The sequence below is a fragment of the Orbicella franksi genome, chromosome 3, assembly GCF_964199315.1.
Source record: "Orbicella franksi chromosome 3, jaOrbFran1.1, whole genome shotgun sequence".
NCBI classification, from domain to species: domain Eukaryota; kingdom Metazoa; phylum Cnidaria; class Anthozoa; order Scleractinia; family Merulinidae; genus Orbicella; species Orbicella franksi.
Window position 1 is genome coordinate 29,422,215 of NC_138147.1, and position 16,052 is coordinate 29,438,266.

At 38.4% G+C, this 16,052-nt stretch overlaps 1 protein-coding gene across 1 annotated transcript; it reads right to left on the bottom strand.

Moving 5' to 3' along the window:
• Positions 1–510: 510 nt before the first annotated feature.
• LOC145482502 (uncharacterized) lies at positions 511–16,052 on the bottom strand. Its single transcript, XM_081461104.1, has 6 exons — positions 13,679–16,052; positions 12,324–12,360; positions 11,459–11,464; positions 10,600–10,668; positions 7,320–8,590; positions 511–3,055 (listed from the first exon to the last, which is right to left on the bottom strand). The coding sequence occupies exons 1-6, from the start codon at positions 14,536–14,538 to the stop codon at positions 1,861–1,863; spliced, it is 3,438 nt and encodes a 1,145-aa protein (XP_081317230.1). The 5' UTR covers positions 14,539–16,052; the 3' UTR covers positions 511–1,860.

The window sequence follows — 16,052 nt, forward strand, 5'->3', positions numbered from 1 at the left end:
GGGGTGTGTGGCCCGAACCTTGAAACCTGTACCCTATTTCAGGTCAGCATGGAAAATCAGATCGAAAATCCTGTGCCTCTGTGTCAGATACCCCCAGTTAAAGGACCCCTTGGGCCATACCAACTCCTTGAACCCTGCTGAAAGTGTGAAGGAGGAGTAGGAGCACAGCTGACCACATCAGAAATTTAATCTACAAGGCAAGGGAGTTTTTTGTCTCCCCTTTACACCAGCTCAAAGGATTTCTTTCTCTGGGGAGAATCTGCTGAATAAATTATGTGGATATAGGCACAAGACTATGTGGAGGAATCTGTTGACCTTTGCACATACATGCCTTGCAGATTTCTATAAATACCCAAACCTCTGCAGGAGAGAGTTACGCCTATCCCTACCTTAGAAAGGTAGCATAAAATTAATTGTGGGATAAGTGCGATTCAGTCATGTCAATGTTTCGATAGTTGGGGAAGTAGAGGGAGCCTCTAACCAAGGAACCATGTCTTCCATGCGCTGTCAGGGGTATTCAACTTCTTTATTTTCAGTTTCATCACAAATTCATTAATTTTGACAAAATATGATCAACACTTACTGAAACTCGTTTAAAACTCGATAAATGTTTTAACACTAACGGATCTTATCAAAAACTGAATCTGACTCATCCCCAGTCCTCTGTTGTAAGGAAGTATCATGAAGACATGGAGGACAACAAGTCAGAAATTGAATACTTGCACAGTTAATATTAAAGGGAGAGTTTCTCGGTACGGCGCATGTCTGTATTATTTATTCGCGTGTGCATGCTTTTTGGCACTGGCCCAGTTTTTCATTGTTTATGAACCAATCATAAACAACTTACCTTATTTCGCATGCAAATAGCCATAAAATCATCAGCAATGGAATAAATTGTATGGGTCAACACCAAATTCAATAGTCGACAGTGTCTGTAAACTCCACTGAAACCTTCTGAGAATTTTGGTCATCCATCATTCTGCGATGACTAACTATAGCATGTGATTAATTAACCACATCTGAGTGGGGTTTTTAAAGTGATAACATTGATAAGAAGCAAACAAAAGTATTTTGATTTAGAGACATGTGCCAAGCCGTGAAACCCTCCCTTTAATAACTGTAACTTGACTTTATAGAAAGTTTTTGTCAATATAAACAGTATCGATTAATACAATGATACATATAATTCCTGTAAATAGTACAATAGAGCAGTCTTTATCATAATTCTTAACTCAACATAGGACTACCTACAAATTACTCACAAAAAATTTCAGACAAGCTTAATTTCGGACAAAGAAGTGTCCGAAAATAAAACCATCCAAAATTTTTAAGCGTCCAAAATATTTACAATACAGTATTATACTTTTAAGCAGTTTCAAAGCTCTTAGTTTCCTAATATGGAAGGAACTCTAATTATGACACTGCTTGAGATACGTAACAGCGTGTCAGTGTATCTGTAAAACCTCGAGGGAGCAGTTAAACTATCATTTTCACAGCTGTTGTTTTGGTTTAATTCATGTTTTTTGTGCATAAATTTACCTTAGCTATTAATTTGTTTCTGCCAAGTGTCTGAACTTTTTGTCTGAAATTTGTCTGAAATGAGATAAAGTGTCTGAAAATCAAATGTCCGAAATAAAGTATCTGAAATTTTATCGTCCAAAATGTTTTGCAAGTAATATAGATGACTTTTGACCTAATAAGTAGAATGCGTACTTGATTGGTAAGATGATGACACAAATAACATTCACTACTGCATTGTCTAAACAATCACACAAACATTTTTTTTTAAATTATTGTTAATGTAAATACATGTAACAGTATGGTGGTCAACTGTAGTTGATACCAGTAAGTGAATATGATTCATTTCCGTTTTCTTGTTTTAAGGCCTTTTAACAGTTCAGCAATACTAAAGTAAACAACATTCTCCTCATTGTTCGTACATGGTTCCCCTTTGTTGTGTATTGTTTCATGTTGCCTTAAACTTCCTGGATTTGTGCAGCACCTGCCACAATACTTACAAAAAAGAGACTTCTCTACTGTGTGCATTCGTTTATGTCGCCTTAAAGATCCTGAAAGATTAAAACACTTGCCACACTGGTTGCATTCAAAAGGCTTCTCTCCTGAGTGTGTTCTTTTATGTTCCCTTAAATGTCCTGGCTGCCTAAAACACTTGTCACATTGATCGCATTTATATGGCTTCTCTCCTGTGTGGATTCCTTTATGAATCTTCAAAAGTGCTGCACGATGGAACCTCTTACCACACTGGTTGCATTCAAAAGGCTTCTCTCCTGTGTGCGTTCTTTCATGTTCCGTCAAGAGTCCTTTCTGATTAAACTTCTTGTCACATTGGCTGCATTGAAAGGGCCTTACTCCTGTGTGCAATGTTTTATGTACCTTTAAAGTTGATTGCTGACTGAAACGTCTGCCGCAATGGTCACATTCAAATGGCTTCTTCTCTAAGTGTATCAACTGATGCCGCCTTAAATTTCCTGCCAGAGCAAAAGACTTACCGCACTGGTTGCATTTAAAAGGTTTCTCACCAGTGTGTATTCGTTTGTGTTCTCTTAACCGTCTTGCGAGATTAAAACATTTGCCACACTGGTTACATTCAAAAGGCTTCTCTCCTGTGTGCACAAGTTTATGGTGCTTAAAATGTCCTGACCATCTAAAAACCTTGCCACACTGTTCGCATACATAAGGCTTTCTTCCTGTACGTCTTACACGTTGCTTTGATGTTTTTGCCTGCCTAAAACACTCATCACACTTGTTGTCTTTTAAAGGCTTTTCTCCAGTGTGTTTTTTCTTACCGGCAAGTTTCTTTACATTTCCTGGTCGTTTAAACCACTTCCCACACTGGTCACATTTAGAAGGCATGTCTCCTACAGATATGTGTTTGATGTGGCTTTTATGGTCCTGTAGGAATAAAATGCAGTAATTATTAATTTTAATGTCACGTATTTGGTTGCATTTTACAAGGCATTTCTTTGTAAGAAATCTCTTAAGTTTCCATAGAATATCCACCTGATCATTGATTGATGCACTGATTTGGCTGTTTATTTATTTATTTATTTATTTATTTATTTATATTTTATTTTATAATATAGATAGGACCCTGTGCGCACACTGATTGGTCAAAAACCCATGTTTTATCAGAGTTTAAAACAGAGAAAAAGTGTGTTTCATTGTTTTTGGCCACATTACCTCTATGTAATAAAGCAAATGAAGAAGCCTAAGCCGTGTATTACACTGTGAAAAAACACTCCAGACATTTGAGAACACTCGAGAAATGTAGAAAACACTTGCCTGCAGCTCATGTTTTCTACATTTTCTTTCCTCGTGTTCTCAAATGCCCGTCGTGTTTTATCACAGTGTAATACACGGCTTAGGCTTCTTTATCTGTAAATTATTTTTAAGTATGCCATTGAATAATTTGTAATAAATAACTAAATAAATAAATAAATAAATAAAAATGTAATGATAAAATCTCCAGTCAAAGGATGAGGAATTAGCAAAGAAAAGAAAAAAAAAAGAGAAAAAAAATATAACAACTCTTTGGCTTCAGTACGATACCCAGATATGATAGTCAATCATATCTGAACTTTTGATTTTTTGCAAAGCTGATGTTGAAAATAAATAACAAGTTTTTCAAGGCTTGAGTTACTTCGGCAGAACACGTTAGTCGTTTTTTTTTATCTTTCCTCTAGCAAATTTATTCACCAAACACAATCAAAGAGGGTCGTACAGGGGGTCTCTGGCACGGTTCACAAACGTAAAAAATAGAGGATCACAGATACATGTATAAAAATTTCGTTTTCCCGAATCACAAAAATAAGCAAGTAAGATACTCTTTTCAATAACCTCTCCTTACACTAGAAAGAGTGTTTGAAGAAAGCAAAATCGCGAAGACCAAGTCAAGGTTCCATACTGCAAATAGCATACCTAAGACACTCTCGATAGATGACTTAAACCATTCGGAGGACTCGCGTCTCAAAATCATGAAGAATAGAGTGGTAAAATCACGAATATCGGTTAATAATTCGAATTCTTCACGGGTCACGCAAAACCTTCAGGTCACGAATCACTAAGAATAATTTCCTAAATTCACATTTCACGGAAAATAAAATCAGCTAATCACGCATCACAAGAATGCCACTGTACAACCCTCATGAAACGCAATCCACTGGATGACTGGATTGTGTTTGAGTTCAATCGAACATAACCTAATAGATTGAGTTTGACTGGGTTTGATCTGCGTGATTGAATTCGATTGCTTCAGAAATCGAACTCACACAAAGTGCGGTGTTTGATTTCATTCGATTGCCAAATTCAATTGAACTCAATCCATAGTTTCAGTTTGATTGAGTTCGATTTCCAAACGTTCCATTGACTCCCGCGCGCGAGGATCGACGTTTAGAACCCCTGGCCTGACCCTCGGGACTTAGATAATTTGCAATTTCTTGATGTTCAAGTGACATCAGTTCGGCAACAATGTCATCATGTTGGTGGATTACTAGTAAGCAAAATAAAAATTAATCAGCATCTGTTGTCAGTACCACAATCACACCCGCCACGCCTTCGTCAGTTCAGCCTCGGTGTATCGGGTCCCATTGATAGCGCTTTAGTCTTTTTTTACCGTTTCTTCTTACAGCACCAAAATGAGACTTCTCTGACCACTAGGATCAGTCTTGTAGCTTTTCAAAATGATATCAGTAAGTTTTTCTTACCTTCAAACGCAAAAGATTCAACAAAGTGAGCTTTGAACACTGCTACACTTCAAACGACGATCCATAAACTAAGATGGAAGCGTTCATAACTGACGCTAGAAAATGACGCTAGCACCCAGTCCACTCTGGTTAAACATTAGCGTTATTAGCATTCAAAAGTAAAAGTAAATAGCGATGGACTGGACTGGACTTTTTTCCTCTGAACGACTAAATCGAGAAAAAGGGGAACTGCTGAAAACGCAAACCGTTAAACGGCAAAGAGAGATAAATAACCATGCCCAAATTATGTGAAAATTAAACACATTTCTAAAAAATTACAAATTCTTTTTTAATAATTTTGCAATGAATGGTTTCATAGCTGGACATGTTATGAAACAGAGCACAGACAACTGAGTAAAAGCTTTTTTCCATCTTCCATGAAGAAATGTGCAAACCTTCTCTGCAATTGCTAAGAACCAACCATACAAAACTATTGTGATGCCATTCTGAGAGAATGCAAGCAGTGTATTACTGTATAAAATAAACTTTAAAATATCATTGCCAAGAGACTGATGCAAATAAACAATTCAATCTTACAGCATTTTTGCTGTATGGATATTCATAGTACAAATTTGACCCAGTTTATTGTTTTCTTTACAAAAAAAATGTGGTCCTCATCCCCAATCTTATTCCATGTGTGATTGTAGTACTATGCAAATTACTACTGAAGACTGGTATCAGGGTTCAAGCCCTGGCTGGGGTAATTATGTTCTGTTTCTGGGCAAGACTCGTAGTACTCTGTCATGCTCCTTTCCTCCCAGACGCACAAATGATACCAGCGTAACTAATGCCACAGGTAGAACTATAATTGCCTGATTTCAAGCCGAAAAGGACTAGGTACGAGTCTGTAAATTATGGGATTAGCAACTATTGATCCACATAGTCAGAAAGAGCACACCGAGATTCACAAAATCCCCAAGTTTAGTGTTAATCAGGTTAGTTTTGACTGAGATACAGCCATTTAAAAACGTCAAAATTACACAGAAATATTTGGTCATCCGGACACAGCGTCCGGATGGCCATACATTTTTTTTTCTAAATTTTGATGTTTTCAAATGGTTGTATCTTGCTTACTATTGGGTCTATTTGCACCAAACTTGGGGATTTTGTAAAGCTTGGTGTGCACTTTATGACTGTGTGGATCAATAGCTACTAATCCCATAATTTGTAGACTCGTACCTAGTCCTTTTTGGCTTGAAGTCAAGCAATGGACTAGCATCCAATCCAGACGGAATAGAAATATGTCTAGTCTCTTGCAACCTTGTTCCCAGGACCTGGCGCAGGAAGAAGAGAGACCCTGGAAATGAGGTTGAGTGCCTTAATGTTGCTGAAGCAGGGATACATTCAGGCAAGATGGGAAATTTTGAACTGATGCAGAATTTATCAACCTACATGTACCTCTATAGAGGAGAGAAAGACAGAAGTAGAAACATAAACTCAATGATTATTAGCAAATACGATTTTAAAAAAAATTCTCATCCAGTGGCAAGAATACAATGTATTTTATAAGATGTATAGACAGTTATACATGGGAACAATCTTGGTCCAATTATGCATGCTTACAGTTATAATGAATATTCATCCCCCCCCCCCCCCCCCCTGCTTCCCCCTAGTGATGTAACAGTTACAATCGTGATTATGACCGTTCGGTTCAATAGACGATTCTCTGATTCCACATCTCGATTTTGGTTGGATTTTTTTGCATATCTTTACCAGGGTGCCCTCAATGAGTTATTATATTGTGAAATCAGAATTTAGAGCTCTTTAAAAGGTGCATTTTTGATTGATGAGTAAACATGGTAAAAATGTTGCCCTTCTACCACCCCTTGAGAATTTCCAAATAAGGCAAATCATGTGCAACACACTCATTATATTGTACATCCTCAGTTGAGGGTCTAGGGTTGTATGTTGCGTACATTGTGTGTCATGTTGTAAGAATTAAAAAACATTCATATTTTGCAGTAATTGAAATTGAAAGGCAATAATCGCAATTGAATCAAATCACAAGGAATATGAATTGTTACACCCCCCAACCTGCTCTCCCTCAAAAAAAATCTTTCCCTTGTCTCCTGCATTTACTGAAGTTCAATGAGTCAAGTAATCCTCTGACCAAGTTGGTCCAGAGGTCTTAGAAAGACTCATTTAATTCTGCTACAGAGACCTCAAAATTAATTTCCAAGGGATGTGACATGCAGGTCCCCCTTAAAGGATATTGAACTTACAGTACCACCTGAAACTATTTACCCATTACGACACAGTACATGTCAACAACATATCAGTATTGCTTTCACAAATGGCTAGCCCCCGACAGAGATGGTCTGTCATCTTGTCAAATATTCCTCCTCAATGAGAGGATGAAGCAAGCCTGGAATGAGCCCAACAGTCTGTGTGCAAGAGGCTATCAAATGGCTGACAGAAAAAAAGAGGATTGCTGTAAATCCATGTCACTGGAATTTTCCTGATTAAAACACTGTTCAGTTTGCTATCAAACTAGATGCTTTCAGAATTTGTTGCCTTCCACCAAATTCATCCTCAGAACAAGTTGATAAGTTTCACTGCTCCTGTTTGATTACTGTAATAGTGCTTAAAAGTTCTGAGATACGAAAGCAGTTGTCATCCTTCTCGGTTGTAATTGCCTCCACAGTGTTGTGTGTGCGTTTATGACTCGTGAAATTCCCTGAATTTCTGAAACACTTGCCACAATGGTTGCATTTATAAGGCTTCTCCCCAGTATGTATTCTGACATGTTGCTTTAGATTTCCTGCCTGATAAAAAGACTTGCCACATTGGTTGCATTGAAAAGGCTTGTGATCCATGTGTGTTCTTTTATGATGTGCTAGGGTCCCTGTCTGACTAAAACATCTACCACACAGGTTACATTCAAACGGCTTCTCTCCAGTGTGTGACCTGGCATGTTCCCTTAGGTGACCTGCCTGACTAAAACACTTGCCACACTGGTTACATTCATAAGGCTTCTCTCCAGTGTGTGTTCTTTTATGACACAGTAGATTCCCTGCACGATTAAAGCACTTCCCACAATGGCTGCATTCAAAAGGCTTCTGGCCTGTGTGTATTCTTTGATGTTGCTTCAGAGTTTCTGTTTGATTGAAACATTTGCCACATAACTTACATTCAAAAGGCTTATCTCCTGTATGCGATTTCAAATGCCGCCTCAGTGCTCCCGCCCAACCAAAACACTTGCCACACTGGTTACATTCATAAGGTTTCTCTCCCGTATGTGATCTTGCATGTTGCTTTAGAGTTCCCGCATGACCAAAGCACTTGCCGCAATGTTTACATTCAAAAGGCTTTTCTCCTGTATGCAATCTCAAATGCTGCTTTAAATTCCCTGCATGACTGAAACCTTTGCCACAATGGTTGCATTTATAAGGCTTCTCTCCTGTATGTAATCTTGCATGTTGCTTCAGGTTCCCTGCTAGGTTAAAACACTTGCCACACTGCTTGCATTCAAAGGGCTTCTCTCCAGTATGTAATCTCGCATGTTGCCTTAGATTCACAGCCTGATTAAAGCACTTGCCACAATGGTTGCATTGATAAGTCTCCTGACCCGTGTGTTTTCTTTCATGTGTTGCCAAAGTCTGTGCCTGACTGTAACATTCATCCCACTGGTTGTATTCAAAATGCTTCTTCTGTGTTCTATGTCGCAACAGATCCTCTTGCTGATTAAAGCATTTGTTACACTGGTTACATTTAAAAGGTTTCTGAGGCGAGGAAACTGTGTTCTGTACCATGTCTTTCTCCATGTTATCAGTTAAAACCAAACTTTTGTTTTTCCAGCTCAAGTTGAGTAGTTTACTGCAGGATTCCTACAAAACCAAATTAAGGTAAAAGTAAATAGTCTGACGACTCATTTTAATACTGAAGAATTCATGGAATAAAAGGGCTTAACAGATATTGATCACAAAACTTCTAAATTTGAATGAAGATCATATTGATTAAAGATGATTGAGGGACACATGTTTCCACTTAGTTAGAACTAGCTAGTTACATGTAGCCTGGTTTACAATACAGGTATATCCACTGCTCTTCTCAAAAGCAAGCTTTTTCTTAAGGGGCCTGTTTACATGGAGGCAGGGTGCCCCAGCTAACCGGGCTACCCAGCTGGAAGGGTTGATACGTAGCCCACCTTTACATGCACCTCACCTAACTGGGACAGTGAGTGGGCTGCTTGGGCTATCTTTTGAGTGGCCCCTAAGCACAACAAACAAAATGGCCGACCAAAGAAACTTTTTGGCCACAAGTTTAACTTTTTTATCGCTCATTCCGCTAGCGGCCTCCTTTCAGTGTATAGGACCGTTGTTAATGGTTACTGCGAAAAAATTCACCTCACACCGCCATGTTTTCGTGGTTTATCTCATCTCGGCTAGCCAGGATAGCCCAGCACGAACCGTTTACATGGTAAAAAGCTATCCTGCCTAGCTAGGTGCCCCAGGCAAGTAGACAGGGTGCGCCGGATAGGCGGGCTACCCTGTCTAGCATGTAAACGCTTCAATGCATTTTCTTAAGAAACGTATGAGAAGTTAGCCCTCCCTGGGTAGCTCGGTTAGCCAGGACACCCTCCCTCCATGTAAACAGGCCCTAAGAGTGATTTTGAAGTAATGTATCAAACATGAGAGACAGTGTTTCATCAGGATATCCAAACACTGAGAAGAGAGTTGAAAACATGACGTGCAGTGGTGTATTTTTGACGAAATTTGAGGTGTTTGGATAGCCCATGAAACATGGTCTCAAGTGTTTGATATATCTTCTCAATCAAATCAAAAACTAAGGAGAAAACGGAGAAGTAAAATCATCAAAATCTATGCTAATTAAGACCAGGTATCCAAACCTCCTTTAGGGTCATGATTTCCTTTGTTTAAACTTGATGAATTATTAATAGGTTTGAGTAGCACATGATCAAAAATGAAGCTAGCGTTTTATCAACAAGAAATATCACTATATATTTCATATACTTAACCATAAAAAGCAGTGAAATACAAATATTAATAAAGTTTGTTTGTAATTTTGATTAACATGCAGTGATTGAAGACTTTTTCTCAAACTCATTAATAATCAATCAAGTTAAAGCAAAGAGAATCACAGCCGTGAAGGAAGTTTGGATATCCGGTCTTATTTAGTTAATTAGCATAGATTTTGACGATTTTACTTTTCCGTTTACTCCTTAGCTTTTGTTTCGATTGAGAAGATCCATCGAACAGTCGAGACAGTGTTTCATCGGCTATCCATGAACACCTAGAATTTCGTCCAAAATACTCCGCTGCGCGTAATATTTTCAACTCTCTTCTCAGTGTTTGGATATCCCGATGAAATACTGCTGTATCTCGTGTCTGATACATTACGTAATATATGCTGCACTTCACAAGTAGTGTAACACAAATAGCATCTACCGGAACCACTAAGTCCTCTAGAACATGAGAGATCAGACGCCATTGATGTACATGTAACTTTAGTTATCAAAAAACTTAACTTATGGATACTTGCATTGCGTGTGTAGCTTTTTCAATAATTATTTATTAAGCTTAAGCTTACAAAGGCTTCTTTCACTTCAGTTTTTCGAAGCATTCAGGATGCACAACTTAGATTATGACCTTCAAAGCAAAGAGAATTTGCATTGAAACAACCGATCACCTCGCTCGACTAAGACAAAGACGTTAAATCTATTTCGAAATCAAGATTCGGTGCACTGAAGATTCGAAGATTCCGATTTGTGTTTCTGATTTCTCTTTTTAAGATCGGACAGAAAGAAAATCAATGCTAACACACACGTAGATTAGTGCTGTATCACTTAATAATGAAATAAATAGGTTTCTCTTACCTTTAGAAGCAAAATAGACAATAAAAATGAGTTCCAAACACTCACAAGCTTCAACGACGCTAAAAGCGACCATTACAACAGTGCTCGATCCAGGCTCTTCGTGACTACTATATAGGTCTCGTGGAATATGAAGACAAAAGGGTGATCGACAGGTGCTTCAGCTGGATTTCAAAAAACGGCCAACTGCCGGCTCCTCTACATTATGTCTTTATAAAAAAATAATCACTGAGAAATATTCGGCTATGCGCTTGTCTATGCGTTTTGCCTAAGCTCTCAAAAATAAAAATTAAAATAGGTCCAAAATGCGCTCCCGTGACTAATTAAACGCGGCTAGCAGATTTATAGACTGGATTTCCTGCCGTTTTCCGCGGGCTCTTAAAGCGGCTGGAAATCGAGCCTAGGTGATTTAGTGGTCTGGGAAAGCTGATTTTTCGTTCAGGAAGGCAGTACAAAGCACAAAGAAATAGGTCGGATTGAGTAGGACTGTTCAAGAATGAAAAAAAAAAGGTGGGAATTTTCCATCCATATTTGCTGAGGTTAATGTAATGGTATGAATTTGTTTTTTGTGCATAACATGAATTTAATTAGATAGAAGTGATGAATAAACGAACTGAATACTACTTGTTTACTTCCAGAGAGAATGAGACAAAAATGGTGTGAAAACAACCCCCGAAAAACACGCACTGACAACTCCATTCCTGTTTGATCTGTTTAATGCTATTTAAAGTCCAGATATCAGCCATGTTATAAATGGCAAAAAATGAAACAAACAGAACAAAAATAATTTGACATGGCTGATTTTAATACCATAGAAGGCTGGAGAACATTTGGGGTCACTGTGATCTCAACAATGTTTTACCTTAACCTAATAACAAAGTAAAATTTGTTATAAACTTATCAGACTAAAATAAATGAATGGGTGGGAAGTACAACTGTAAGAGGAGAAGCAATCTGGCGGAAAGGAGTCTGGTGAAGAGACGCCAAGAAAGTGAGCCCTGGGGTGCTTACCATTTACAAAAACCATCCGGTTGGAAATTTCAGGCATAAACATTAAACAATTAAATTGAACATTGCGGGAGAAGGAATCGCTATAAAGTATATCCACATCAGCCAGAGAGACTTAAAAGAGCAGAAAAATAGCATCAACCCAAATCACAGCCCATATTTTCTGAAGCTTCCCAAACGGAATGGCACGAACCATTTGATTTTCCAACTGGAATTTCCGGTTTTCCCATGTAAATGGTAAGTACCCCTGATCTCTGTAATTTTTTCATTTCTGCTTCGTGTGAGCGGAGTGGAATATCATTGGTTGAAAAGCGAGAAAGGCAAGAAAAGTGTCACAAACGGAGGATCAAGAATATATAACCATTTTATTGAAAGATTACGCATGGAAAAACTCAAGTACAGAACAAGTTATATTGTCTATAAGTGAGCTGCATGTACTATTGCCCATGCATGACGGATTTATAATGATAGAACAATAGAATAATCTTTATACAAATGAGAAATAGAAAACATGTTCCATGCCCAGGTGGGAACTCTCATGTAAAAAGGGCACAGGTGCTTGTTGTACCTTTCAGGGGTTAAAAAGCTGCCCCCTTGTTCAATGTTTCTATCAAGCTATAGAGACATGTACATGAGTAGAAGTTTAGGAGAATGAGAAATGCTGTGGGAACCCAGCCCACAGGCAGGCATTTCCACAGCCTTTTTGAGTTCTCCCAAACCTTCCTCGGTATTTTCTTAACAATAACTTGATAGAAACTATCAAGTAGATTCAAACTATACTCAATAAAAACCAGGTGAGCAATGCTTTCTATTTCTTTTAAAAAACACCACGACAAAAAAGAAAACAACTTGTTTACTTTGATCCTCAAAATATAAATTCTCTTTGCTTGTGCCATCTTTACGTCAAAAGCTCATGCTAGTTCTGTGTTTCTATCATGTTATACAAATACAGCTTTTAGTGCACACTTTCTTACAGTTGAGGGTGCTTTCCAATAAGCCTAGAACATGCACCTGCTTAGACGAGTTATTACATAGAGGTTAACATATTTTTTACTCATAGTCTTAGACATTGTACAAGTTTGCAGAAAAAAATAATGATCTAGACAAATCTATGTCTTTCTTACTGGAAATTTTGACATCTTCTATGATCAGTTACTAAATAGGCATAAGGCAACATGGAATCTATTTGCTTTATATATAGCAAAGAAACAAAACAAAAGTTGATGACATGATATCTCAGGGTTGCCACCTGTCCTAGTAAACTACTACGTTCAGGTTTTCTTCAATTTAACGGTTATTTTGTATATGGTTAGAATACTGTGACTGAGCTCCTTTAGAGCATAAAGACACTGGCCTAAATGCAGGTTTTTAAATTTCTTAAAGGAGGTCACTCCAAAAAACATAATATTATATTTTTGTCAACACTTAATAACAACCTTGCACTAATTTTAGACGCTCACCGAAGTTTCAGCCTCTTAAACTGCAGGTTTTCCTTATGAAATGCATCTCCAAAGATGCCCAAAATCTCGACATCGTTACCACCGTTTCGAACAGTACTCAGCAGCCAGGCCACGTTTTTGTGAAGTCATTTCATCCATGAGATTTTGTCCAAATGGCTGAACCGACAAGCCTGTTAACTTCCACTCTGGGTTATGGCTGCTCTTAAGCCATATTATTTTGAGCCAAACATGCTCCAAACTCCAAAATGATGGCATTGAAGATAGTGAAGTGGATAATCGCTTGGAAAAAATACATTTTGCTGACCTTGTGAAGGATGCAAAGTCAGTTGCAGGTTTTCTTCCTTTGTGCCAATTTCGAGTCGGACAGAATGACATCACAAAAACATGGCCTGGCCGCCAAGACAGTTTCAAACTAGTGGCCTCTGAAGTTGCTTCTTCAGGATAGCTAGCCCTTCAGAGGCTGAAACTTCAGAGACTGGAAAGGCTGAATGTTTACTTGCTATGGGAGAAGACAAAAAAGTAAGCTTTTTGGAGTGACCTTCTCCTTTTATTACCACATTATCAAACCAGTTGACCTGCACCTCTTAAAACCTCTTTTGATTCATTCTTAGGGCTAGGGGCCCTGTTCCTGTTTTATTTTTATCTCATTGTCAGTTAAAAGTTCAGAGATGCTGAAGCGCAAGCCATCTTTCCCGCTTGTTTTTGGCTTGACATCCCTGTGTGTTTTCTGATGCAGCTTTAATGTCCCTGCATGTCTAAAATGTTTGCCACACTGACTACATTCAAAAGGCTTCTCTCCTGTATGTAGTCTCAGATGTCGCCTTAGTTGTCCAGGATCATTGAAACGTTTGCCGCATGGGCTGCATTTAAAAGGCCTCTCTGTTGTGTGTAATCTTGCATGCTGCCTCATATGTCCTGAGCGATTAAAGCGCTTGCCACAATGTTTACATTCAAAAGGTTTCTCTCCTGTGTGCACTCGTACATGCTGCGTAAGATTCCCTGCCTGATTAAAAGTCTTACCACACAGCTTACATACAAAAGGCCTCTCTCCTGTATGCAATATAAAGTGTTTCTTCAGATCTCCTGCCTCGATAAAACGCTTACCACACTGGCTGCATTCATGAGCCCTTTCTCCTGTATGCCATCTTGTATGTCGGCTTAGATGCTCTGCCCGATTAAACAGCCTACCACAATAGTCACATTTAAAGGGCTTCTCACCTGTATGTGTTCTTATATGCCGCATTAGAGTTCCCGCCTGGCTAAAACACCTTCCGCAGTAGTTGCATTTAAAAGGTTTCTCCCCTGTATGTACTCTTAAATGTTGCCTTAAATGTCCTTTTTGACTAAAAACCCTGCCACATTCATTGCATTTATGACGATTATCAGCCAGGTGTAGTCTTTCATGCCACCTGAGTTGTTGTTCACAGTGGAAATATGTGCCACAATCCTTGCAGTTATGCGTTTTGTCATCCATGACAGCTATTTTTGTGATGTTTGTTTCTCCAAATTGTCAAATATTGTAACTAAAAACTGATGCATCAGATAAGACAGTCTTAATGATGTCTGTGGACCTTCAAAAACAAAGAAAACACACATTTCGTAAATAATAAAAGCAGGGTGAAAGGAAAACCGGTTTAGGGCTCACCTTTTGAGGAAGCTAAAACTCATTCATACTATAGCCCTCCCCAAATTCTTACTAGCATTCATTATTTAATTTAAAATTACACAAATACAATACTTTCATCTCTTGTGGCACCATAGAGAAACCCTGTAGATCTGATCACCAACAGGCCACAAAACCCTGGCCATATTAACCTTTAAATAAGAAAACGAGTGATCGAGCTTTTGTTTGGGCCAGAACAAAGTGGCCATAATAACGAGGTGGCTGTATTAACAGGATGGCCATAAGGCAGGGTTCTGCTGTAGTTAAGGTTACTGTATAACTTAACAGGTGTCTCCCATCTATTAGCGATATAGAAGATATGGTTCAAACTGCAGATACATGTACCAAAACAGCTGGACTGGGTTGTTTGAAAGCCGGTAAATCCCAACCCAGGATTAAAAGTTACATTGTAACCTTAGTATTAATTTTTCTCAAATAAAAATGTTTTCACTGCATATGATTTGTAGTTTCAATAGAGATTGTTCAAATTCAGCACTAAAGGATACACAATATGAACAAGAAAACATCGCGGAAGAGTTGCAAAACTCAAATCAAATTTATCGCTAATCCTGGGTTAGCTTAATCAGGCTTTGAACAACTGGCCCTGGCTATTACTATCAAATTATAGCTTGCAGAGCTGGCTATCAAACTATACCAGTAGTTTTGAAAAAGAATGACTTGTTGAATTTTTCACAACCCTTAAATGCAAGCGTCCAAATCATATTTTGAAAGCAACAAGTCAAGGCCACTTGCTTGAAAGCAATGATTGTCAACCTACGGGTTCATGACACAGCCTTCCAGTCACAAAAAAATTCTGAATAAAGTGAAATTGGTTGAAAGGTCTCTCCGAAAACAAAAGGCTATGTATAATGAACATTCCATTTATTATCCCCAATCCACAGCCCCCTCTCCCCCCCTACCATCCCCATATGGAGGGCAGATTCAGACAGCCAGATTTTTTGTTGTCAGCTTCTTTGAGGTTTACATTTGAGGGGTTCAAAATTTTTGTCTGACAGGGCCCTCCAGTTTTTCATTCGTATACAGGGGTGCTATGTTGTGGAACAGCCTTTCTCATGAGCTCTGATCTGCAGTTTAAACATAAACTGTGTCATTACAGCTTTGTACGAGACACAGCATCCTTGAAAAGCAGCTTTAGTGATATGATACATGTAGGGTTTCATTACCTTAATGCTATATTAATTATTGGTTAGTTTAGTTAGGCAGACTTAGATATTAGTATAGGTAATCATACGGTTTTGAGTTCAGTTTGGAACTAATTTACACGAGTGAGTTTTTCAAAAAGCTGAAATTGCACGAGCCGCTTT

Excerpts from the sequence above, each read along its gene's own strand:
- LOC145482502 (XM_081461104.1), bottom strand. The coding sequence starts at position 14,538 with ATGGATGACAAAACGCATAACTGCAAGGATTGTGGCACATATTTCCAC. Across the intron at positions 12,361-13,678 it reads AAACAGGAACAGGGCCCCTA|TTTCTATCAAGTTATTGTTA; the intron begins GCCCTAAGAATG and ends TCTACTTGATAG. Across the intron at positions 8,591-10,599 it reads TGTCTATTTTGCTTCTAAAG|GAATCCTGCAGTAAACTACT; the intron begins GTAAGAGAAACC and ends TTGGTTTTGTAG.